Raw genomic sequence first — 24,338 nt, 5'->3', positions numbered from 1 at the left:
AAAGGGTACACTTAATCCTTTTCTTTTCCGACGATGATATTCTGTCATGGGTAATCTGAATCTTCCAGAAAGCCTCTTGTTGCCGAAAATGTGGCTGTGATGATTCTTTGATTCTGTACTGTACATGATCCCGGTAACAAAACCGAACAACAAACATGGGAGCTACCGGGGGAAGAAAACGAAAATACATGCTCACGAAATCGCAAATCAGTCGAAGCTGGAGGATCGGCTCCACCGTTCCCGCAGGTACTCCTCCAACGGGCTGAGGCCGCTGCTGTGCTCCGTGCTGGAGATGGACTCCGAGTCCTCCACGTCCAGCAGCGCGAGGTCCAGGTGCGACCTCACGTTCGCCGCCGGGTACGCCTCGTCGTCCAGGCAGTCCAGCTCCGCGCCGCCGCCCTGGTCGGCGATGCTCGCCGTGCTCTCTCCTCGTAGTATGCTCTGTATCTGCACGGCACAACCAACCGGTCAGTGTAATGCAGAGTCCAATTGCGGATAGCAAGGCTCAAGTCCTTAAGCTGAATGGAAACTGGCTGACCTGCGATATCGGCGGCCTGAGCCGAGCCGACCTCCGTAGGCAGAGGCACGCAGCCGTGGCCATCCGCCTCACCTCCGCCTCGTCGTGCTCCACGTCTAGCCTCGGGTCCAGCAGATCTGAGATGTCGCCGCTGCTGAGCACCGGAGTCGCCTGTCGCGGCAAGAAAAACGGCGGACCAGTCGTTACGCCTCGTATTCTACGTGATGCACTTGGAGATACGAGTGCTCGTGGAATAGCAGAAATAATCCTACTTACCCACATGACGAGGCTCTCCTGGCCCTTGGGCGACGACCCGTCGCTGGTGATGGGCTTCCGCCCGGACAGGAGCTCCAGCAGCACGACGCCGAACGCGTACACGTCCACCTTGTCCGTCACCTTCCCGTACATGAAGTACTCCGGCGCCAGGTACCCGAACGTGCCGACGACGTCGCTGTGCGCCAGGGAGGTCGGGTTCGACGGCGCCCAGATGGCGAGCCCGAAATCGGAAAGCTGCCGCAACGGGGAGTTCTTCAGGTCAGTGCCGAGTCCAGACGAGAACCTCTGCTATCCATGCGTGTATGGTGTTGGATGGTAGTACTGAACCTGGGGCTCGAACTCTTCCGTGAGAAGGATGTTGGAGGACTTGACGTCCCTGTGGAACACCGGCCGGGGGCCGCCGGAGTGCACGTAGCTCAGGGCCTCCGCGATCCCCAGCGCCGCCTTGTACCGGTTCTCCCATGACAGCGCCGGCTTTGACTTCTCCCCTGCACGCACCGAGAAAGAAGCATCATCAGACGTCAGGGAGTGAAGAACTCCTCGCACCTGCTCCCACACCTTCCAACTGTTCTGAACACGACTGATTTCGTTAAAAAAAAACAAAAAAAAACTAGCATCCTGCTCGAATCGTTGTCTGCAGAATTCCCGGGTTCCTTAGAACCGAATCCACCGTACTGAGGAGAATTGTTTCTTGGTGACTTCACATGAACACTGCTGAATGTGTAACTGAGAGGATCGGAGATGGTTGGTACCGTGCAGGTTGTCCTCGAGGCTGCCCCTGGGGAGGTAGCTGTAGACGGAGATGAGGTTGGGGCCTTCCACGCAGACGCCGATCAGCGGGAGGATCCGCTGGTGCTGGAGCTTGGTGATGATGTCCACCTCCCGGAGGAAGTCCTTGGACGCCTGCGTCGACGCCTTGGACAGCTTGATCGCCACCTGCTTCCCGCAGGCGAGGCTGCCCCTGTAGACCCGGCTGTTCCCGCCGTTCCCGATCAGGTTCTCTGCGAGGAAGCCAAGCACGGGGTTGGTGGCAGCGGTGAGTCGTGAGATCAAAAGGCGCCGAGATTGACGAGGAGGCGACGAACCTGCGGAGAAGTGGTTGGTGGAGTCGTAGAGCTCCTCGTAGCGGAACCACCGGCACCGCGCGCCGCCGCCGTCGAGCATTGCCTTGAGCTCCGACGCGAGCCCCGCCCCCGCGTGCGGCTCGGGGGACTCCGACGGCGCGGTCCGCCGGGGCAGGCTCATCACCCACTGCACCACCGACTGCTTCCGCGGCTCCTGCTCCTTGGCGCTGGGCGCGGGGACGGCCGCCGCCGCCACGGCGGCGGCGGCGTGTGCGCGGCGGAGTAGCGGCCACCCGAGCCTCTGCTCTAGCGCCACGCCGCCGCTGGCCTTAGTGGCGTCGTCGACGGACTCCGTCGCCGGCGCGGCCGCGGCGCCGTGGCCGCATCCCTCGGCGTCGAAGTCCATGGACCGCGCGCTCCGGTCCGGGTTCGGGATGATCACCTTGGGCTCCAGCCCCACGCTCGGGTGCAGCACCGTGCGCAGCACCGGCTTCGGCTCTGCTCCTGCGCAGACACCAGCTCGCCACCAAACGATTAGCGACTCGCTAACCAAGTCTCCGCTATCAGCCACGCTTAATTGCTCGGATTAAGAGGCGCTTTGGTTACCAATTGGCGGCTTGGGCGCCTCCCGGACGAAGACGGCCTTGCCGTTCTGAATGGCGACCACGGTGGTCGTCGGCGGCAGCTTCTTGGCGCAGTACTTGGCCAGGCAAGTCGACCCTCTGAGCAGCCGCAACCAACCAAAAGAAAAAAGAAAAAATTTCTAAGGAATGGTGACGCAAGAAACAGTTGGATCATACAAAGGTTGCTTCCGTTCGAGCGCACTTACCCGAAGGAGTACTTCTTGTTGGCGCCAAGCACCACGACCATGGCGGCGCAGAGCTTGGCCTCCTTCACCAGCTCCTTCTGGATCGAGCTCCCCGGCGTCACCCGGCCGACCAGAACGATCTGACACAAACCCCAATCGATGGTAGCATGTGAGTTGAATCGGGAGCAGCATGGCACACGACTCCGTAGCAATGATCACCGCTGCTCGTCCAGCCCATCCCGCTTGCTTTACCTCTTTCTTGCTGCAGAGGGACTCGTACTCCGCCAGGTAGTCGTCCAGCGTCCTGATCAGCCTCAGAGTGTTCGTCTTGCACAGGTCTGCAACCACAGCCAAGAAAAATGTCAGGAAAATAAAGAGCGCGAATAGTTCCCAACCGCTTCGCTAGGATTGAAACGGAAACGAGCTGCCATGGAGATGGAGTTCTTGGCAGATACCAACCGGACTTGCGGTAAATGTGCACGGCGACGACGCGGTCCCCCGGCCTCGCCGCCTGGTTGAGCGCCCACCGGAGCAGGTCCCTGCCGACGGCGTCCATGTGCAGCCCCACTAGTATGCACCGGCCGACGCCCTCCCCGCGCTCCACCGCCATGGCGCCTGCTGACCCCCAACTCGATCGCCTCAAGAAATCAGCACGAGCCGCACGGAGCTGGTCAGTAACTAGGCACAGCAGGCCAGCGATTAGCTCAACCACTAATCGCCGTGGACTCCGCGCTGACACAAGACTCAGCACGAGCCGCACGGCTGCTGCTGGCTGCACGCCTTCAACCAGTGTCTGACCCGGAAGTAGAACCGAGGCTGCTCCAATAGAAAAGCGCCGAGGCGGCGGTCGTCGCCTGGCCTGGAAATCGAGCGAGTTCCGTTACCAAGCCAAACGCCGCTGCCCCCCTCCGGCCGCGCGCTCTCTTAGTCGCTTCGTGGCCGAATTCGCTCGGCCCGCCCGAACCGAAAGGTGGGGGTGTGAGGCGAGGAAGAAGATACAAGCGCAAGCGGCCAGAGCGGGAACTATTATCCTGGGCGCCGGGCGGAAAGAGAGGCGTCGCGGCGGGCGACAGAGGTAACCACCTAAAATCTGGTTAGCTTGTCAGGTTTCAGCTGCGGGGGCGCGTATTAAAATGGTTTCCGTCATGGCGCCACGCCTCCCGGGATCGTCGCCATCGGCTCAACCACTCCAACCACGCCGCGCAAAAAGCACGAGGCCGGCGGCCCCCCGTCCCGTCCCGCGAAGGGGGAGGAGGGCCGGAGGAACGGACGAACGAGCGAGCCGGACGCCGTCGCCGGTCAGCGACGCCGAGCCAGCCAGCACGGCTGCTGTTTCCGCGCGGACCAGCGGCGGTAGCAAACAAGGAGACGGTGACAGCGACAGGATCACTGGAAGCGTGCGAGGGGCAAGGCGAGGGGAGGCAGGGATGAGTGGATGACGCGAGGCTGTGGCCTACGGCCTACGGCAATGGGATCGGCGATGACGGGACGCGATGGGGAAAGGTGACGGGGACGACGAGATTTGGGCAAAGAACTTCTTGGTGGAGGCTGGAGAAGCAGGGCCGCAGGGGCCGGAAAGCGAGCAATTGGAGACGCAGGACAGGGCGCCATCGGCGATCGGTCTGGTCCATACACACACCTCAATCGCAGTACTTCGAAAAAAAGGACGACGGAAATAGCCCCACATGGATTGGGAAAAAAGAAAGTTGAAAAGAATTTGGAGAGTGTTCTTTGGAAAAGCAAAAGGGCATCATCATCTTCATCTAGTGAAATGTTGCGCTGGGGCCGAGGAGGATCGCACGTGGTTTTTACATCGGGTTCCAACTTTTCAACGGGAGGTGAGATGACTTCGTTCTGCAGAAGATACTGCTGGAAGACTCTCATCAAGGTCAAACGGTAAAACAGGCATGTGTTGCTGCACTGGTGGTACCGCTTCGGCAGAATTGTATCGCGCGCGCTGCTGCTGCCTGCTGCGAACCGAATCGCGAATTCAATGCGCCCACAGGGGCGGGTGCAGTGCAGGGTCGTCATCCATGATCAGAGTCCTTTTTGTTAAGCTTCATTCGATCAGAGCTGACGGCGACTTTGGGGCGGGTATAGAATATGGTTTCATTCATCCGCCAGGGTCCCATCGACTCGCATCAGGTATTCGCCCGTCCAAAAGAAAATAAAGTAGTACTCCATGCATCGCAAATTTGTGACGTCAGGACATAAACAAATTTCGAATAGTTCCTTTTAAATAAATCTCCACACCAGAATTGCAAGAACAGTACTCAAGTATCATGTAGAAATCCAGAGGTCGTCCAGTTGGCAATTGCTACGAGACACTGTATTGGCAGACGCACTGAAAGGGCCACATCAGGGCACTGGATAGACGCTGACGTCGCAGGGATAACCGATCGTGTTGCTTCGAATTGTACGCAGCTGACGACAGCGACCTGTGGCTATCATGCAGGACGACTTCAGCTCAACATTCGCAGCAGTCGCACCTGTACCTGTACAGAAAAACATTTCCGTCCCAATCGCACAGTAGTAGTAGTACTCTCGTTTGCTGACCTGAATAACCTGACGCTACAAAAAAAAAAAAGCATTGCGTGCATGCCGAATTCATCGTGCGTGCTAGGCGGCAGATGCAACCATCAACCTGGTAAACGTTTGCAAATCCCGGGCGAGTTTCTTCTGTTCTACGCCTACTTCCTCTTCCGGAGCAGCCGCCGTGGCGTTCCCCCGGCGGCGAACCCGCGCGAGCCCCCGCGGATCAGCCATGCCAGGTCGCCCGAGCGTGCGCTGCCGTGCCGTGGCGTGCCGCACGCGCGCGGGCGGGGCCATGTGGGTGCGGTGACCGACCGACGCGACGAGGCGCGGTCGTTTCGGGACGGCGAGAGGAGCGGAGGCGGTGACGCGACGCCACGCGAGCGGCGGGCAGGTCGCGGTCTCCCACCCGTGGCATCCGCAGCGAGCGAGAGAGAGAGATTTGGGCGGGGGGGGGGGGGGCGATGGGATCGTGAGAATCTTCCACGGTTGCTTGCTTGGCAGGGGCGGCGGCCGAACCGAGGCTCCGGGCGCGTCGTCGCCGTACGCCTGGCCGGCCGGGACCGACCCCGCGGCCGCGCGGAGGCAGGCAGGCGAGCGGAGTGCGCGCCGTAAATGCGGTCGCGGCAGCGCTACGCGCGAGAGGCGAGGCAGCACCGACGGCGGCGGCCCACCAAACCATCTCTTGGGGGGACGATGTCAGTGACTGTGAGGTCGCGAGGAGGCGCACGGGGGACCTACCTTCCCCGCTGTGGCATTTACTCCGCACCCCACCTCGGGATGGACGCTCGTCAGTGCCCACACACGGCGGCCTACTTCTTTTCTGGAAAGCCGGGGCTTCTGCTTCTGGAGTCTGGACTCCAGAGCTGGAGGGGAGCAGATTCGACATGTACGGACGCTGGAGTCAGTTCGGCAGTTCAGCTTGCCGTTTGATTTGCACCATATTCGGCACAACATTTTGAATGGCTTCGTGAAAAGCTTCACTTGGAAGCTGTGTCAAAAGGATATTTTACTGGCAGCTTAATTCACGAAACATCTGATGAAGCTTGAAACTACGTTAAAAGGGTATTTTGCTAGCAGCTTCGTTCACGAAACATCTGGTGAAGCTATTTTGCGGTGTACAATAGGGAGGAGGAGCTAGAAATCATAGATTCGTCCAACTTTTCCGGCAAGCCAATATTTCGCAAAATGATTTTGAAAGTAGATTCAGCTTCATCAGATAAACTGCTTCACCAGAAAAGCCTGTTTTTAGGAGAAGCTAAAGCAATACCAAACAGGATCTTATTTAATTTTTCGTGGGAACTGGCCGGGGAACGCCACCCTGTACGTGGAGTCCAACTTGATTATGTGACAGGATGAATAGAGTATGGCCTTAGGTGCGGAAGAGAATGATCATTCAGAAAACAAATTTATGCTGCTAATTTTTTTAACGAACAAGCAAAGATTGTGCATATTTCTTTTAGAGTAAAGTGCACCAACGGTCCCTAAACTTGTTCTGTATCATCTATGTTACTAAACTCTTGAAATGCATTTTTAGATCCTTGAACTTGTTCCAAGGTATCACATAGGTCCCTAATCTCTCAAAATTCACTTTTACATCCATAAATTTATCCAGCGGTGTTATGCATGTTCCTAGACTCTCAAGATGCTATTTTTAATCTAATATAAATATTGTTTTGCTACTTTAAGTTAAAGAAAAATTCTTTTACTACTTTAAATTTAATAAAATTGCTATTTTAATTTTTATTGAGAATGGGAACAAATTATCTTCATAAATTTATATAAAATATAAATTATTAGTAGGAAATACTCGGGATTAGCGTTGATATCTCCATGTTAAACGAAAATACTATAATACCCACCGTTGATATCAAATGATCTGGATCAACGCATGATGTATGATTAATAAGCAGCTAATTTAGAATTAAATTGGCCTTAGTGGTAAGATTTCTAAATGAATCGGCTGAAAAAATATTTTAATAAACATTTCATTTTGAATACAATTAATAATGGCAATTTTTAAGGATATTAAAATTCACCTTGAGAGTTTAGGGACCGAAATGACACATTGAGATAAGTTTGGGGATCTGAAGATACATCTTAAGAGTTTAGGGACCCGAATGATACCACCGGATAAGTTTAGGGATCTAAAAATATATTTTGAGAGTTTAGGGACCTAGATGACACCTCAAGACAAGTTCGAGGACCGCCCATATATTTAACTCTTCTATTAATAAAGAAGAAGTTACAAGCGAGAGGCTACAGAAGGCTCCCTAAAAGAACAGAAAAGCGAAAAAAAACAACCGTCAAAAAGCTATACAAAGGGTGGCCTGCGACCAACCACTAGACTCCTATAAGATCCGCCAGGTGTCTAGCTCCCGTAATTCCCCACGCCTGCGCTGCCTCCTTGATTTTGCTTAGGAGCGTCGTTGGCAAAGTCTCCTGCCGGTTGAACGTTCTTGCATTTCTCTCCTTCCATATCTCCCAGTTGACCAGCTGGAGGAGAGATTTGAGCGCTCTTGGTGGCACGCCCTGAAGGTTCCCCATCATGTGCCACGACTCTCTAACTGAGTGCGTGATGCTCCAATAGCTTGGGAGCAGCTGGTGGTAATGAACCCACCCAGCGATTAGACTCCACACTCGCCTTGTGAAACGGCACCTAACTAGCAGGCAAATGTTGTTTCTTGGGCAACCCCTGGTTGCCAATTGATTGGACGTTCATACTCTATTCTTGGTGATAAGCCTTACAAAGAACTTGCATTTCTGCGGCGTTCATGGTTTCCAAATCAGCGGCTGCAACGATGGAGTTGAAGAATTGTGCCCGATAAGCTGATGCCGTCGAGTATTCTCCGCTGGCCGTCCATTTGCACCTGACTGTGTCCGCAATCTCCGGATTAAGGCAGACCTCCTGCACAATGACCCATAGGTCTATGAACTGCTGCAGGTGGTGTGTACTGATGTTTGGACTAAGTGTGATATCACGAATTCACTGTTTGTTAGCCAAGGCTTCCTGCAATTTCCTGTTCTTCCTTCTGGACATGGAGAAAATATCAGGCGCAATGTCTTTTGGGCGTCGGCTTGCCGACCAGGCCGAGTGCCATAAGGAGATTTTTCTGCCATCTTCGACCTAAATTCCCGTGGATGCCGCGAAAAGCAATTTGTCCGTCTCGCTGCAAGATGTGCCCATGCCGACCCAAAGTTACTCCGGCACCGTTCCTGCCACAGCCATCTTTTGGGATGAATTCCTGCTTGCCAGGTAATTTTTAGGATGAATTCAACAGCTAGGGGCGCGGAACGCAGCACATAAACAAAGTGGCACTTCCACGCAGGATTGACACGCGAGCGATTTACACGGAGCACGCACGCCGCGTGATCCTGCCTTGCCAAGGACGCGTGTTAAGTTAGGCCCAGTTGCAAACCCCGAACGTGCTGATGATCTCAGAGGCTGAGTCCATCGTCCTAAAGCCACGTCTGCGATCTAGTATTCCTACTGTGGACTCCAAGCCGAGATCCTCTGATATTAATCGCGGACGAATTCAGATCGCCAAACATGTACGCAGTGATCAGCGGATTGGACTTGTCGGCCGGCTTGAGCTGAAGTGATGGGCTGCCTGCCTGCCGGCCTCCGTACGTTGTTGTTGCCGGCCTTCTTATTCTCGGGCCCCCCACACAAAAAAGATTCCCGCACACCTCGCCTCCGACCGCGCACCTGACCGGGCCACAGGTCGCACGTGACGACGTGAGAGCTCCACGCCCTCCGTCCACGGCAGCGCGCGGCGGCCTCGCCTTCGGCTCATCGCCCAGCCACCGACACACCCGCGCCGCACCGACCAATGATCCACAGTGCGCGGCGCGCGCGGGCGCCCAAGCCCAGGCGAGCGCCACCCGCCCCGCCTTCCCTCCACACGAACGCTGCGGCAACGGCGATCGCGGCGGCGGCGGCGCGGTGATTAACCGCAGCGCCCTGAAAAGATCGCTCAGGCCCGGTCCCAGGCGGATCGCCGCCGTGCAGCCAGAGCCAGGTACCGGTCGCGTCGATCTCGTGGCGCCCGCAGCGACGGCTCAACCGACCAGTGATCGGTCGGCGTCGGTCGCAACGGCGTGTGTCGTACGTGCATGGCAAATCATTTGGGGGTGGCCGGGCGGGCGGCATGCACGAGCGGGAGGAGGGGAGGAAAGGGATGGTGGCGGCTGCACGGTTGCCATCCGCTCTCCCGCCCGGTAGATGTCGCTGCAGTTACGCCGAGCCGGCCGCCCGGCCCCGTCGCGCCGCGCGTCGGTGGTACATGACGACAGTACTCCGGATACTCGATCGCATACACACCTGCACGCGGCCGCGCGGCGGGTCGCCGGTCACGGCACGCGTACGGCGGCGGTGGGCAGGGCCGCGCGCGAGCTGCTGGTGGCGCTGGTGGTAGTATGATGAGCCAGCGCGATGCGGTTTCGATAGCCTGCCGGCCGCGGATGCTTCGCTGAAACCGGTTTGGCCGGACGGCGGGTACCCGGCCGTACGCGCCTGGTGCGGAGTGGGGGCGGCGGCCGAGCGGCCTGCCGTCGCTGTGCTGCCAGGGGCGCACCTGTGTACGGGTGGCGGACGCAACCGACGCGGCCGGCTCTGCATCTGAGGCGCCGGTGCGGGAGACACTGGCGCCGCGCCATCCACCGGCGGTTACGTGGCTACTGGCTAGTGCGGCAGACCGGCAGTACACGCACGGTGCATGTGCCTGCAGTGTGGTGTGACGAGCTAACCAACCAGAGACTCTTGTTAAATCGTCATCGATATTAAGTTCGTCGTAGCTCTAAGAAGCGCTCTTGTGCTACCTAAAAGCTCTTGGTGCTAGTACGAGGGAAAGCAAAACTCTTTGCCGGCGCCAGGAATGCTGAGACACTCGAGTTTGGGCCACTGCACGGCGCACTACTCCTCAGCTTGCTGCGCGAGTGCAAGCATGTAGTGCGCCTTTTCGTTCGTTCCAGCTAGCCTTTCCTATCTTTTTGTCGGACATAATTCTTGTGTGTCGGTCGGAGAGATTTAATAAATCATTAAAGAAGCATATTATTCCATAATTCCTTTGAACATGTAAGTATTATAATATCAAGTCGCCTTTTCTTGCCTGATGATGATAATGACGATGACGATGGCATTGTCGTTTATATGAGCCGCTGAGGGTTTCCCAACTTCAAGACTTATGGAGAGAAAGAGAACAGCACGCATGTATTGTCTGGTCGCCAACTTGCTCCGTCCTTACTAGGATGTACCAAAAGGCTACTACTCTAATACTGAGTAACTGTGGTGGGTCGGAGAGTATGATGCATTGATGCTTCCACAATACAGCGCACTACTTGGTGAGAGCATAAATATTCATGAAAAATACGGTGTTATCAAGAACTTTTGGTCACCAATCTGCCGAATGGCCGATGTCATTTCTATGCGAGAGATCTGTGTATTGGTGGTCAGCATTTTGAAAGACTGATCAACTAATTAGGGAAACGCATTCTAAGACGGCAAGCAAACGAGACTGGACTAGCAACATGAAACTTACTAGCGAATACTTGCTACGCTTTTCCTTGTTTTTTTTCTTTTTTACGCCAGCAGCCTGTACAGCTCCTTCCAGATTTTGTGCTGCCTCCAGCATGCTTCATCAGTCCGATCAGCACATCAGGAGTCAAGATCCTCTGATTGTGTCCACCACCAACTGAAAACCCCATCAGAAGAACAGGATCGATCGTTCGCAGGAAGAGGACGATAGAGCGCACAGTAACTGCGCAAAGATTCCGGTGGTTCTACGATGTCAGATCACATTTCCTTGTCTGGACAGGGTCAAGTGAAGACAAGGTCCCAAGTAAAGCGATGTGATGAAGTAAACAACGAGTAGCATGTCTCACAAGCTCTCGCCGTAACTACCTCCACACAGCTCCACAGTACAGCGACCCCGGCCAGCCAGTGTTTAACGTAATGCCTACTGCTAATTGATCCCCTCCAGCATAAGCAAGCCCGGCGAAACGCCACCTCGACACGGTGAAGTATCGACCACGGCAACACATCAGAACGTCGACGTCGCACTTTCTGCTCCCCTCTCCAATCACAATGCCATGCATCGCACGACAGACGAGCTCGCGCAACCGAACACGCGCACGACACGTTTGGTCCGGCCGTGCCGGGTTCCCGGCCGGGAGCTAGGAAGGGGGCGCTCGAAAAGTCCGTGAGGGAAACGAGGACGTCGCACCCGCGCGTCCTCCTCCACCTAATGCTTGGGCAGTTGGGCGGGCGGGAGGAGCTCGCGCTCGCCGGCCGGCCAATTATTGGATCGGGTGAGACATCGCACGCGCCGCGAGTGCTGCGTCGCAGCGGGTGCCTTCACGGGCAGCAGGGGCACGGCGCGAAAAGCTGAGGCATCGCGTGCCACTTCGTCTCGGTCTGCCGCCGCCTGCGTGACCCACCTCGGTAGGTTGTTGCTTCTGATGCAATTTTAAACCTTCCTGTGAGTTTTTTTAGTGGAGACATCCACACGCGCGCCACTGGTCCACGGGGTTTTGTTTTCGCCGGATTTGCTTTTCGTTCTGTTGGGATATCACCAAGAAATCAGATCATGTTCAGTTGTTCACTCACAGGTGGTGTGGATCGAGAACCTTGCTGAAGTGCCTCTGCCTCCTAAAGATATCTGAACTGGCTGACTGAGCTGGAAACTCCTTGTGACGACGGCATAATTGGTGCTTGAATTGCACGTCAATAAACATACTTGGGGCCTGAATCCCGGAAGCCATACAAAAAGATGTCCCTGCATTTCTGATGTCGCATTAGTTCATGACAGATGATCTCGCACTAAAATCTATGTTAGGTTTGATCCAACAATGTGAGATGTGATTGCCAAACAAAAAATAAGGATCAGCTGGTTGCTGAACCATTTTTTTTCAGTATTAATAACTACGCAGAACTCATCCATGGAAGATAAAGCACTATGTAAAACACAAAGAGGCTAAGAGCAGTAAACAGATGAACACAAATGCGAATGAAGGGCACTCAGACTGATTAATAGTAACATGGCAGAAAAGGTGGTCAGATCAAAATATATCAGAACCGTAAAGCAACAGATGCACTTCCTGCTGTTGTTCTCTCAGATAGGAGTAGTCATTATTATCTTGCTGATTTTTTCAACTGATTCATAGACAGGAAGCGATGTCCGAAATGATTGACAAGGGCACAAAACTACCACTTGATTTTTTTTCTGCATAATAAATGCTGGCTGCGTTTCTAGCGGTCGGCTTCAACCAGGATCATAAATTTGATAGTGACGTTAATTCAGGCTTAGATTCTTTTTCCTAGTACAAAGTGTATGCATCCAAATTATGAAAGTATATCATTTCTTGGCGTTCTGCACTTATAAAGTTTTAATGCGGTATATATCGGGTGAAAAGCGGTTGGAAATTTTGTTGGATGATCGAAAGGCTATGAGCCTATGATGCACCGAATAAGCTGATAACACCAAGCAGCTACCTATAAAAAGTGATTAGTATGCCCCCTTGAGTGGCTACTGGCTACTACACAGAACAAGGTACAAGGACAAGTGGGAGCTGACAAGGCAGTAGTATCATGCTTAATTCCTTCCCTGATATATTTACTCAAAAGGCACCTTGATCTCATAATTTCATTTTGGTAAAGATGATGAAGTTGTTCAAAATTTAGCTCAATAATTGGAAAGCTTCGCACTTATTCCTATCTTTCCTCAAAAGCTTACAATAATCTGTAGGAATATCATAATAGCGACATGATGAGAGCAGTGTGTATATTATTAGCTTTCAAACAGAAGGGTCTAATCGCTTGCATGCCCTTCTTTATTTTAAACCACGTGCTGTTCTGTATCCCGCCTCAGCCACCAGTTGCCATTCATCATAATCCCGCCTCTGGTTCCTTTTTCAATGCAAGAGCTTAACCACAGCATGAGCCTTGTCCAGAAAATAGAGAATGCATGTGTGTGTCCTGTGTATATATGCAACGGCAATGAAGCAGACGAAAAAAGATGGTGAGTTAACCTCTAGCTGAGAAGTTCAAACAAATGTATATTTCTTGTATAACATTCATTGGGACGGATTCAGAAAGTACTAAAAAACATGTGCTGTGTTATGTTTTTATACTTAACCAAGGTATGAAAATTTAAGCACCATTTGCAAGCTAGCTAATTTGATATCTGCTGGCATGATCATAATTTACAGAGCCTTAAATAAATAAGTTAATTGTCAATCATGACAAACTCAAATTTAAACGAGCACATTGAAGTAGGAAGGAAGTTCAGAAGCGCATGACTTGGATTTCTGCATCAGACACCTACAGGATTTCTTCAGTTTTCACTCCTAGTACTGGTGCCTTCCCGGACTATCCAATTGGATGCATTATCGCTATCATATAATTGCCTGGGAATCTCAATGCTAATAGAAACTGGTTGGGAATCTCAATTGGCAAAGTCCTGTAACATTGTGAAGTAGTATGATCTTGATCTCAGTGCCTAAGGTTTGTGGGACTTCGAACTACAGAAACTAGCATTGTGAAGTAGTATGATCTTGATCTCATACCTTCCATTCCTCCTGAAAATCTCTGTTCCACTGGTGCTTATTCAGTTGAAGATGGTATGCAAATATCATCAGGATCAGACGTGCCTTCGTAGTCTCCTGGGTTGTCGTCTTGTCGAGTCAACGCCGGCGTAGTAGCCGCCGCCGCTCGTGGTCAGGTCACTCAGGTGGCCAGCTCCTTCATGGCCTTCGTCCCCTCCCTCTGAAGCTCTTCTGCACCGCCTCACCTCCGTGTTGCTGCACTTGGACGGCGGCGGGCTTACCACCAGGCACCAGCACCGCGCGCCGCCGCGCCCGGGCTGGCCGCGAAGACGGAGCTGCCTGCGATCGCGCGAGAAAATAACTGGCTTTTCTGGGCCAAGGCGCTAATCTGGGCCCAGAGGCGTAGATCGGCCCACGCCACGCTAAAACGCTCGCCTACGCCAGCTCGCATCCTGCCGCTCGTTCTCGATCTGACGGTTCAGGTGGCCTAGGGGTGGACGGTAAACGAAATACCGACCACCCCGGTTCCCCGTCGCCGCGAACACTGCCCCTCCCAGCTCCCGCCGCCGTCCGCCGGGAGTGACAGAACGCGTAGTCCTGCCGCGCGGAAGGGATGCGCCTCCGATCTATGCAGCCTGACCAGCTCCGGCCGGCTGGGACTTGCCGCTCCCGACGACGACGAGCAGAGCAGGACACAGGTCGTAGCCTTGCCGAGGGCCTCGCCGCGCCGGCACGTTCTCGCGCACCGCGGCACAGATAGCCCCGGCCACCGCTCCCTATGCTGCCGCAGGTACTGACCGGTTGCGGGCACGGTGCGGTGTGCGGAGCGGCACGTGAGGCAGCTCAAGTTGGGCGTGAAAAACGGCGGCCTGGGCGACGAATCTCCCAGTTGGAAGGCTGACTGTACCAGTCAAGCTGCAATCGGCTTGCATTGTGAGTGGAGCAAATATTCCAGAGTCGTCGCCTTCTTACCGTGTCTATAGTTTGCCTCCGTCTTCCTGTTTGAGTTGCAGCTTCGTCCTTCGCGGCGTTCTATCTGATCACTGCTATGTCATCGACATGGTGCGGTTCAGTCCACGATCTGCGAAGGAGAGTGTTCGCGGTGAGCTGTGGGCGTGCAGCAGAAACTTAGAATAAAGTCAGTTCGGGGTCCCAGCTGCGCGAACACCGTCCTGCTTCTTCCAGGCTTCCAGCCAACACTATGGTGATGTCCATTGTCCGGTCCTCGCCGTGGTAGCTTCTTCAGTCGCCGCCGGCGCCTCTTGACGACAGTAAACTGGTCTGCTCCCTTCCGCAAGAAACATAACCGGTCAGTGACCGCTCGAGCTCATCCGGCCAGCCCGCGTGCCGTGCCGGCAGCAGGATTGCCTCGCCTCGCCGTCCCGTCACAAGGACAGCTCCTCCATGGCCGGCATCCCCTTCCTCTACGGCGGACTGGTTGTCAAACCTCCATTCTGCAGAACCCTGCGCGGCGGGCTCACGCCCGGCGCCGCGCGCACGTCCACCTTTGCGCGCCGCAATGACGGCGTGGCGTCGCATGCGTGGCGACGGCGAGAAAGTGTGAAACGACTGGGCAACTGGTTTTCCGGGCCTTGCCATTGAGCCACGCGACGTTCCCATTCGCCTCCGCCGTCTCGGATCTTACCGCTCGTTCCCGATCGGACGGTTTCCGTGACCCGAGGGGTGGACGGCAAATGAAATGCCGTTCACCCGGTCGGTGAACGAAATCCGACCGCGCTTGATGCGCTCCCCCTCACGACGGCCACCGCCTTTCCCCACGCTGTCCGCCGGCTTCCTGACCGGAGGCGGGGAGAGAAAGCGGGCGTTCCGCCGCGCTGACGGCGCACCTCTGCTGATCGATGTGCCTCCCGGCTGGTCCTCGTCGCGGCTTCACGCCGGTGTCGTGCCTGTAAATGCTGAGGGCCTCGCCGGCCGGCGCGTTCTTGCCAGCCGCTAAAACCGCCGGCGCGCCGTTGCTGTCGAGGGTAAGAGTTCAGCCGACGCCTATCATATGCCATTGCCGCGCTACGAAATAGTACAGGCTCATGCCTCAATCCATCACAAAGCTTCTTCTGTAGTCGATGATAAGACCGCAACAGGATTGGTGCATGCATCAGAGAGCATGATGAATACCCCTCAGGCCTGGGATGGTCCGTATAGACTATAGAACAGATAGAAAATGCCATATTCACTCGTTCAGATACTGTTACTACTTCTGTAGCTTGGCAGTTCATAGTACATTTCAGTGTATCCTAGGATCCTGGATAAGTTAAACTCGCCCTGCAATAAACACTGGACACGTAGAAGATTGATGATGACAAAAAGGTATCAACAACGACGGTCTGTCTCGATTTGATGTTCCTTATTAACGGTGTCGCGTCCATACTGCCTCCCAGCTATGTGTGTTGTCATGTAAGCTGTTTGCTACTGTGTTCCGCCTACAAGAAAGATTAAACGAGATGTGTAAGAACCCATGGGCCTAATCTGGTAATATAAAGATGTAGTCATGAGCAATCATTCACAAATCCGTGCAATACCTTCAAGGGAAATCAAACTGATTTCTTCTGCAATAGCCAGCTTCTTTTTCCCATAATCATAGTGGACAACCGTGGAATGCTATAAAAGCAATTTGCAAGCTGGCATGAACACAAAACCTTAAATAAACAGATTTGCAATCATGACAAACTCAATGACCACAAGAAAGTAGCGATATGAAAGAGAAGTGCGTGCCTTGGATTCCTGCCGCAGGAAACATGATAAAATCATTTTAGTTTTCACTCCTAGAACTGCTTGCCTCCCCTGAACATCTAGTAGGATGCATTATTGCGAAAGGGACTGCCATGTATACACACTGTGCTTTTCTTGGAAGCGAAGCGGGAACTACTTAGAAAGCTGATTGACAAAGTCATGTAACTTCTGAGCATGGGCCATGGGGTAATAGCTTCCATGACTCTTGTTCCTAAGATTTGTTGGGACACACTTTAAAGAAGTAGTGTCATATCATTGCTTGCATGCTTCCTGAAAATCTCTGTTCCACTGGTTCTTGTTCAGTTGGAAGATGGTAGGCAAATATACTCGAGCAGGCAAATGCTGAATGTTCTTGTATAAGTTGGTGCTTGCGCTCCACCTGCTGTACACATCTGCTTCACAAAAGTTGAACAATTGAAAGCTGATATTTGATTTGTGTACTTCTGTTTAGTTTTTCTGATAGATTGATTTCTCTGAATGGAACGACCAGATAAGGAAATCAAGTGCTCGTGCCTATATAGGTTTTTATTTTCTTTTTGACTCTGATGAGCACAGATGTTGCGATTATGTGACAGATTCTATCCAGACAACTATCATCCATTGAATCCAAGCACGTACAGCAGGAAGAAAGGTGAATTGAGGCTTCATGCTTGAAACAGCAAAGATCCTTTCTCTTCAAACAGCCACGGTTGACTCAACAATAATGCAGTATATGGTAATCCTAAATCCTTTACCAGTAGTCCCCACATGAGCAAGCTCCTTGTACTATATGGTGGATCCTATTGGTATCTTTGAGGATAATCTCTCTACTCGTGATTGTTGAAATCAGCTTTGCAGCAAGATGGCAATCACCACATGTTCTGAGATTCATCGTTACCCTGATAGGTGTCCCTGGACTAGTGTTTATAAGAAGAAATGCAATAGCCAATTTCTCACTGTGAACTGAAAGGTGACCCTCCTTATCTTCTTCTTCAACATCATGAAGTGTAGCCTCCACCTCTGGGTTATAACCCATTCCCCTGATTCTACCCAATAGCTCATCTAATTTCTGATAGATAATTTCAGATTGTGGGTGACATCTATCACCAATATGAAATGTGTGAACCCGGTCCCCTAGCTCAACAATGCTAGCACCAGGCAATTTCTTGATACCCTTTTTTGCCATGACACTTCTCACTGAGGTAACATCGGCCCATCTTCCAGCCCTAGCATACATATTAGATAATAACACATAGTATCCTGTTTGTTGAGGTACCAATCTGAACAAACTGTCTGCTGCCACAAGCCCAATGTCCATATTGGAGTGCATTCGACAAGCTTGTAATAACGCTCCCCAGACTCTTTCATTTGGCTCAATTGACATCGTCATGATGAAATCATATGCCTCACTTATACATCCAGCACGGCCGAGAAGGTCCACCATGCAAGTATAGTGCTCTGCTTTTGGAGTGATGTGATACCTGCAAGTCATGGAATCAAAGTAGCGTTTTCCAACATCCAAAAGGCCAGCATGGCTGCAAGCTGCAAGAACTGCAACGAAGGCAATAGAGTCTGGTTCCAGACCCTGTCCTAGCATCTTCTCAAAAAGATCAACAGCCTCTCTTCCATGACCATGCTTGCCATAAGCAGATATGATTGAAGTCCATGATATCACATCCCGTGCACTCATGGAATCAAAGACCTCCCTAGCATCCTCCAAACATCCACAGCTGGCATACATGTCTGTGAGAGCATTTTCAAGCAACAAGTTCGGGAGCATCCCTTTCCTCTTGATAATCTCATGGATCCGTTTTCCCACCGAAAATGCTGAGAGCTCCCCACATGGAGGAAGAACTGTTGCCAGAGTCATTGAATCAGGTTCGACCCCATCCTTTTCCATCCTCAAGAACAGCTCAACAGCCTTAACATGGAACTCATTGTTAGCATATATAGCGAGCATTGCATTCCAAGAAATAAGTTCTTTCAACTGCATCTCGTTGAACGCTTTCCTGACTAATATTATGTCCTCTGCCTTGGCATTCTCCATAGCTGGCAAGATGCTTGCCATTGTACCGGCATCGGGGATTGAACACGGCAGCGCTACAAACTCCTTGAAAACCTCCACAGCACGTTCGAACAAACCCGCGCGCGCGAACCCAGAGATCATGGCGTTCCAGGAGACAACATCCCGGTTCTGCATTCCGTCGAACACCCTGTACGCGTCCTCCGGGCGGCTGCACCGCGCATACATGCTGATCGCGGAGTGCGCCACGTAGCGGTTCGCATCGAGGCCGAGCTTGGCGACGGCGGAGTGGATCTGGAGGCCAAGGAGAATGTCCTTCGACGCCGCGCACGACTTGAGCGCGAGCGGGTAGGTGTAGTGGTCGGGGGTGCAGGCGGGGCCCCGCGGCCGCATGGAGGCGAAGAGGCGGAGCGCGTCGCGGTGGAGCGAGGCGGCGGTGAGCGCGCGGACGAGGACGTTGAAGCAGATGGTGGTGGCGGCGCCGCGATCGGGGGAGCACAGAGAGTAGAGCACGGCGTGGGCCGCGGGGAGCGCGGAGCAGGCGGCGTAGGCCTGGATGAGCTTGACGCGGGCCGGTGCGGCGGAGGGGTGGGAAGGATGGAGCAGCAGGAGGAGGCGCGCGTGCGCGGCGCGGAGGGAGGCGAGGTGAGCGGGCGCGCGGCAGGCGGCCACGAGGCGGAGGAGGGCGTCTGCGTTGCCGGTCGCGGGCAGGTGGCTCCGCGACGCGTGCATCGGATCGTCTCTGACGCGGGTGCCGCGCGCGCGGGCAGCAATTTTTGATCTGGGCGCGGGTGCGGCGCATGCACCAGAGAACTGGGAATCCGCTGCCGCGCGGCTGTGTTGTGACGTGGCCCGGTACACGGCGCCCACTGATAAGCGAGGAGCGCGAACTGATGAAGTAGCATTCAGCCATTCATAGATCAGAACTTTTTCTACCACGTGAACACTAGAGTGAAATTTTTCTCATCTGAAAAACAAAACGTGTAAAATTTACTCGTATGTCGATTATCAAACCATACACGTGAAGTTTCACGCTACTGTACAACAAAATGAACCCAACCACAAAAAATAGAAGGAAATAAGAGATCAAAATCATCATGACAACAGTCATACACGCCACAGAGACAGCTCCCTAGCTAACAGAACAACAGATTACGTTACGGGCACAATGGAACCGTCAGCCAGGTCAGCTCACTTCTTCTTTTGCCTGGTAATTGATTCTTTGGCCACAGCGTGCGCTGCTTGGCTGACGATCGATGACTTCTTCATGTTGCCCTTGGGGTCGAGTGCTTTCCTAATCTTGAACACAGCCCACGCTGCTCCGAGAGCATTTCCTGTAGCGTGGAGGTAATTCTGTGTGGCCTCCCCTGCTTGCTCACCGTATCTGCACAAGGTCAAACCATTAGCCTTCTTCTAGCGCCAACACGGTAGTTGCATTAAAATGTGCGATGTTGGTCAAATAATTGCCATATAACCACCGGGAAAAAGATACATCTATGTAGCAGCTGTTGCAGAAGACTTAAAAAAAAAAAGAAGAGGAGGAGGTCACATAGAAGTAGGCTTTTTAATCCATTGCTTTCATGTCATTTTTCTAAAAACACCTTTTATTTACTCATTTTGTAGGTTCCAGACTGCTAATTGTCAAGACAATTTCTATTCGAATTTGATCTTTAAAAATTTGACTTTAAAGCCTTGTTTAATTCTTATATTATATACACCATATGGAACTGGCTGCTGAAGTGCCAGCTTTTGGTAGAAGATGGCATGGATAGTTCACTAACAAAAAAGGTTGGAATTACATAGTTTGAAAAAAAAAACGGAGGCTGCTTAACCCCAATGAAAAATTGCAGAGCCCCAAAAATTATACAAACACATTTACGTTACCTGTGTGTTACAACAGAAGTTGTCACAACTGATGATGTCTGCATCACATTCTTGCCAGACACCTCAACAGCATCCCATATTTTACCTGAACCATCAAATAAGCGGGAAATCAGCCAATCATTTATGCAATGCAGCAAAAAACTAAACATTGTGAAGTGGCGTAAATTCCAAAAAAACTATACGAAATCACTCCTATATGCTGGTTTTATAAATTTATCATATATTTAATCCCTCCAGAAAGCATGTAGACCAGCACAAATGATCAAGCAAATCTTAAAGAACGTCAAAGCAAACATACCAAATCCATCAAGTGAGGCAAGAATAACTTCTCCAGGCATCAACTTGAAGAACTTTTGTGCTGGTTTGGAGTTCATCACAGTGCTTGTGACAAAGCCTGTGACCTTCAGAACGCCAGACAGGATTGAATTTGCCACCCTGTTGGACATCTTTGTAACCCTCCTAGCCCTGAGAAAGAAGACAAAATCGTAAGCAACAGGAAGGAGGGACACAAAATTGATTACCATATTAATTTAATAGCAATGGACACCAATTGAAAGGGAGATGACAATAACAGTTGCTGCTGTAAAACTACTACATATGCATGCATGTTGATAACAAGGGGCATACTTGACTGAACAGACTATCAATCGAGCATACTAGTTAGATGCTTCCAGAACAATCATGATTTACTTCTCACGTCTTTGCCACCATTTTTTCAATACCATCATAGCGAGTAACATTAGGCAGGAAAATATCAGTGGTTGTTATCAAGAGATGCTAGGTGCTTTCATAACAGGATGCAGATATGTAAATAATAGATACCGGATGGCGAACGTAAAGCAGGGAATGGCTAAGTTTGGGGTCGATTTCCCACCAATCAACTGATAAAGATGGATGGCAACCCTCTGAAGGAACAATTGACACGATTATATATGAATGGGACATTCAGTTTGTGTTCGGGAAGAAGGGAAAAAAGTGTCCATGCCTGCTCAAGCAAAAGACCCCCTGCTTTGTTAAAATGAACATAACATCTATCAATGCGTGAAATGCAACTGGAGTTCCAACTAAGAACATTTTACTATCTAATAGCTAATTGTAAGTTGCTTGATTCCAATTCAATAAGCAGATCTGTTATTTGTAAATTGTCCGATTCTGATCCTACAAGCTGCCGCAACATACAAGATTAATATTAATGCCATTCAAATTCCATTTAAGATAATTCAAGTAGTGTCTAAAATACTGCAATATAACAAGAACTGTCACATTCTAAATTAAGTGGATAATATAATTCAATAAATAGATTCCATATTTCTAAGTTCTCTGATTTTAGGAGCAAGCGCAACATAACGAAATTAACAGTTAGCCATGATAAATGCTGAGTGGTAATAAGATTATTCACCATCCTACCTCTTCATCCTCCTCAGAGTGCTGGGCTTCACTTGCGTCGGCTTCGTGCTGGGTCCTACGCTCTTCTTCGTCACCGCTTCTCCATGCCGCAGGCCCTCCGCCGTGATGTCCCCGCACCAGATGATGCCCCTCACTAGCTGCCCAGAGCCTCGCGCAATCAGCCTCGCCACCGATGAGCTGTAGTCGTCCACGTTCGGCGCGATGGTCGTCCAGAAAGCCGCCGCCTTCTCCTCGACGACCTCCTTCTTATCCCCGACAGCCTCCTCGGGCGTGATCTCGGCCACCGCCCTCGAGTCCATCACCTCCGACTTCTCCTTCGCCGCCGCCTCCACCTGCTTCACCGAGAAGGTGGTGTACTCCTCCAGGACTCTGTCCAGCTGCTCCAATACCTTCTCCTGCCCCTTTCCAGCGACCGTGAGGCCGTAGCTCAGCGCCGGCTCCGCCTCATCCGCGCCCTCCTCCGCATCATCCTTGTCGTCCGGGTGGTCCGTGTGCGGGACATGGAGCGAGAAGAAGTAGTGCGCGGGGTCGAGCTTGACCGCCGCGACGTCGCGGGTGAGCGGCCACTGGACGGGCTCCTGCTCGGCGCCATCGCCGCCGGACCGCCCGCTGCTAAAGAGGCGGAAGAGGCCGCGGCGCTGGTGGGGCTTCTCCGGGGTCAGCCGCGCGAGGACGGCGACGGAGTGGTCCCCCTGGCGGAGGCGCACGACGGAGAGCGTGCCCGCGCCGAGGTCGAGGCTGCGGTCGGGGTCGACGAGGTGGAGCTGCGCGCCCGGGACGGCGACGACGGTCTCCTCGGTGGTGGGCGGCGGCGGCGCGGCGTCCTCCTCGGCCGTCTCAGGGAAGAGGTTCTCGGCGAGCTCGTTGGGGTCGACGGTGGGGTAGAGGGAGCCGCCGGTGCCGCTGCCGGCGGTGGAGGTGGTGGGCGCGGAGTAGAAGGGGGTGTTGAGATCAGGGTGGGACTGGTCCACCACGGGGTAGAGGCTCTGCTTGGCATTCGAGGAGGCGTAAGCCATGGCGGATTCGCTTGCTTTGCTGGTCGGTTGCGCCTAGCTTGCTCTGCTCTGCGGATCGAATCGAGAGGAGGGAAGTGGGGAGACGGAAATGGGAGGGGTGGGCTTTTAATACAGGGAGGAGCGAGCTGGTTGAAGGCGACGGTTGATTCGCTGTGGCTGGTGCCGCGAGCCTGCGACGGTTGTCCAAACCGAAGCACACGCCGACACGCGGCTCGCCCGGCTCGTCGTCTGCCGCGCGTTCGCTGAGGGCACAGGTCGGTGCGCGGAGATGACGGGGGTATCGGATCCGGCGAACAGATGAGATAAGAAGACTTTGGAAGAAAGGAACCGGGGGAAGGACGCGTAGACGGCGCGGCGAAGGGCCTGGGGGACAACTCACCGGACACGGAGGCGCGAGCTCAAAACGAGCAGGAATCTGGAGGTGGAGACGAAGCAAAACGGAACTGGCGGGGCTCAGTTGGGAACGTGCCGAACCTGTCCGTAGAGCGGTTACCAGGTCCCTACCGAACAGAAAGTACTTTGCCCTTGCCTGTTCGTCCGGCGTCCGCCGCGTCGCCGACAGCAAACGGCTCTCGACTCTCGAGAGGTTCGTTTCGGGGCGTTCGGGCCTTGGACGGCGCGCCGGAGTGGCCAGAGCTGGTCGGCCTGGCGCGATGGCTCGTGGGCGTGGCTTTCTCGAACCGGGAAATGACGGTGCGGTGATTGTCCGTGTCACGACACGTGGGAACACGAGAGGCGGACGTGGTCACTCCCACCGGCCAGCGTAGCTGTTTTTCCCGCTCTCGCTAAGCAAGCGCCAAGCACGACAAGGGGCAATAGATGCCGGAAAACAGCGAAAATATTCGATGTAAAAGTAGCTGATGAGAATTGTTGATTATAGTAGTATTCATTGTGAAAGGATAACGGAAGTTAGTACTTTATCTGTTGATTTTATTTATAATTGCCATTAATTTTTCTTTCTGGCAAAGTTACTTATAGTGATTATTGCTACTTCTTTCACCTCCACTCCAAATTATAGTTTGCTTTTTAACCTTATTTTGAGTTAAACTATCCTAGCTTTGGTCGGGCTTTTAGAAAAGATGTATTAATAGGAGTGAATATATGCATTTATAGGAGACGTAAAACATATCTTGCATGATACGTGTATATTCACTCCTAACTTTGACCGAGCTTTTAGATAAGTGTATATGCATTCGCAGGAGTGAATAAACACGTGTCTTATTATGTGGCGTCTCTTAAACATGTCTTGCTTGATATTATTATACACGCATCAAGATGGAGAATTTGTCATGTCACCTTTGAATTCTTTCTCCTCATTTCGTTAGTCCTACAATCTTCAAAGGAATTCGTTAGTCGCAGATCGTAAGAGTTAGTGAGGAAAGATAGTTGACCGTAGTCGCCACTCGCCAAGTGGACTTTCATTTGAAAATGCTTTCTTAAAGTACTAAAGCTCTATCAGGATTTATTTGTTATAATACAACTAGATTCTATTTCTAATTTTAGAAGGATCTATGGAATAGAAGGAAGGGAGAACTAGGAG

At 52.6% G+C, this 24,338-nt stretch overlaps 3 protein-coding genes and 2 long non-coding RNA genes across 5 annotated transcripts; all 5 read right to left on the bottom strand.

The window, feature by feature from the left end:
- Positions 1-51: 51 nt before the first annotated feature.
- Positions 52-4,092, bottom strand: LOC112873650 (proline-rich receptor-like protein kinase PERK15). Its single transcript, XM_025936662.1, has 10 exons — positions 3,125-4,092; positions 2,918-3,003; positions 2,687-2,805; positions 2,464-2,579; positions 1,879-2,361; positions 1,546-1,794; positions 1,121-1,281; positions 794-1,027; positions 539-688; positions 52-447 (listed from the first exon to the last, which is right to left on the bottom strand). The coding sequence occupies exons 1-10, from the start codon at positions 3,273-3,275 to the stop codon at positions 208-210; spliced, it is 1,989 nt and encodes a 662-aa protein (XP_025792447.1). The 5' UTR covers positions 3,276-4,092; the 3' UTR covers positions 52-207.
- Positions 4,093-12,826: 8,734 nt separating this feature from the next.
- LOC112873665 lies at positions 12,827-14,740 on the bottom strand. Its single transcript, XR_003224802.1, has 2 exons — positions 13,763-14,740; positions 12,827-13,172 (listed from the first exon to the last, which is right to left on the bottom strand). It is a non-coding gene; the product is annotated as an uncharacterized LOC112873665 (long non-coding RNA).
- A 1,163-nt stretch (positions 14,741-15,903) lies between these two features.
- LOC112873664 lies at positions 15,904-16,382 on the bottom strand. Its single transcript, XR_003224801.1, has 2 exons — positions 16,279-16,382; positions 15,904-16,179 (listed from the first exon to the last, which is right to left on the bottom strand). It is a non-coding gene; the product is annotated as an uncharacterized LOC112873664 (long non-coding RNA).
- Positions 16,383-16,475: 93 nt separating this feature from the next.
- LOC112873648 (putative pentatricopeptide repeat-containing protein At3g49142) lies at positions 16,476-19,223 on the bottom strand. The gene has a single exon (XM_025936661.1). It carries the CDS (start codon positions 19,221-19,223, stop codon positions 17,220-17,222), a length of 2,004 nt encoding a protein of 667 aa, XP_025792446.1. The 3' UTR covers positions 16,476-17,219.
- Positions 19,224-19,473: 250 nt separating this feature from the next.
- Positions 19,474-22,886, bottom strand: LOC112873654 (protein EARLY-RESPONSIVE TO DEHYDRATION 7, chloroplastic-like). The gene is made up of 4 exons (XM_025936668.1): positions 21,783-22,886; positions 20,674-20,840; positions 20,376-20,460; positions 19,474-19,875 (listed from the first exon to the last, which is right to left on the bottom strand). The coding sequence occupies exons 1-4, from the start codon at positions 22,796-22,798 to the stop codon at positions 19,683-19,685; spliced, it is 1,461 nt and encodes a 486-aa protein (XP_025792453.1). The 5' UTR covers positions 22,799-22,886; the 3' UTR covers positions 19,474-19,682.
- Positions 22,887-24,338: the final 1,452 nt, after the last annotated feature.

Source organism: Panicum hallii, chromosome 9 (genome assembly GCF_002211085.1).
Source record: "Panicum hallii strain FIL2 chromosome 9, PHallii_v3.1, whole genome shotgun sequence".
In the NCBI taxonomy this organism is placed as follows: domain Eukaryota; kingdom Viridiplantae; phylum Streptophyta; class Magnoliopsida; order Poales; family Poaceae; genus Panicum; species Panicum hallii.
This window is presented reverse-complemented; position numbering and strand designations above follow the sequence as displayed.

What these genes read in the sequence shown, in the direction of transcription:
- LOC112873650 (XM_025936662.1), bottom strand. Translation starts at nt 3,275, where the DNA reads ATGGCGGTGGAGCGCGGGGAGGGCGTCGGCCGGTGCATACTAGTGGGG. An exon ending in AACAAGAAGTACTCCTTCGG is followed by an intron (nt 2,580 to 2,686) that starts GTAAGTGCGCTC and finishes GCGGCTGCTCAG; the next exon opens with AGGGTCGACTTGCCTGGCCA. An exon ending in GGCGCCCAAGCCGCCAATTG is followed by an intron (nt 2,362 to 2,463) that starts GTAACCAAAGCG and finishes GTGTCTGCGCAG; the next exon opens with GAGCAGAGCCGAAGCCGGTG.
- LOC112873654 (XM_025936668.1), bottom strand. Translation starts at nt 22,798, where the DNA reads ATGGCTTACGCCTCCTCGAATGCCAAGCAGAGCCTCTACCCCGTGGTG. An exon ending in ACTCTGAGGAGGATGAAGAG is followed by an intron (nt 20,841 to 21,782) that starts GTAGGATGGTGA and finishes CTTCTTTCTCAG; the next exon opens with GGCTAGGAGGGTTACAAAGA. An exon ending in TGCCTCACTTGATGGATTTG is followed by an intron (nt 20,461 to 20,673) that starts GTATGTTTGCTT and finishes TTGATGGTTCAG; the next exon opens with GTAAAATATGGGATGCTGTT.
- LOC112873648 (XM_025936661.1), bottom strand. Translation starts at nt 19,223, where the DNA reads ATGCACGCGTCGCGGAGCCACCTGCCCGCGACCGGCAACGCAGACGCC.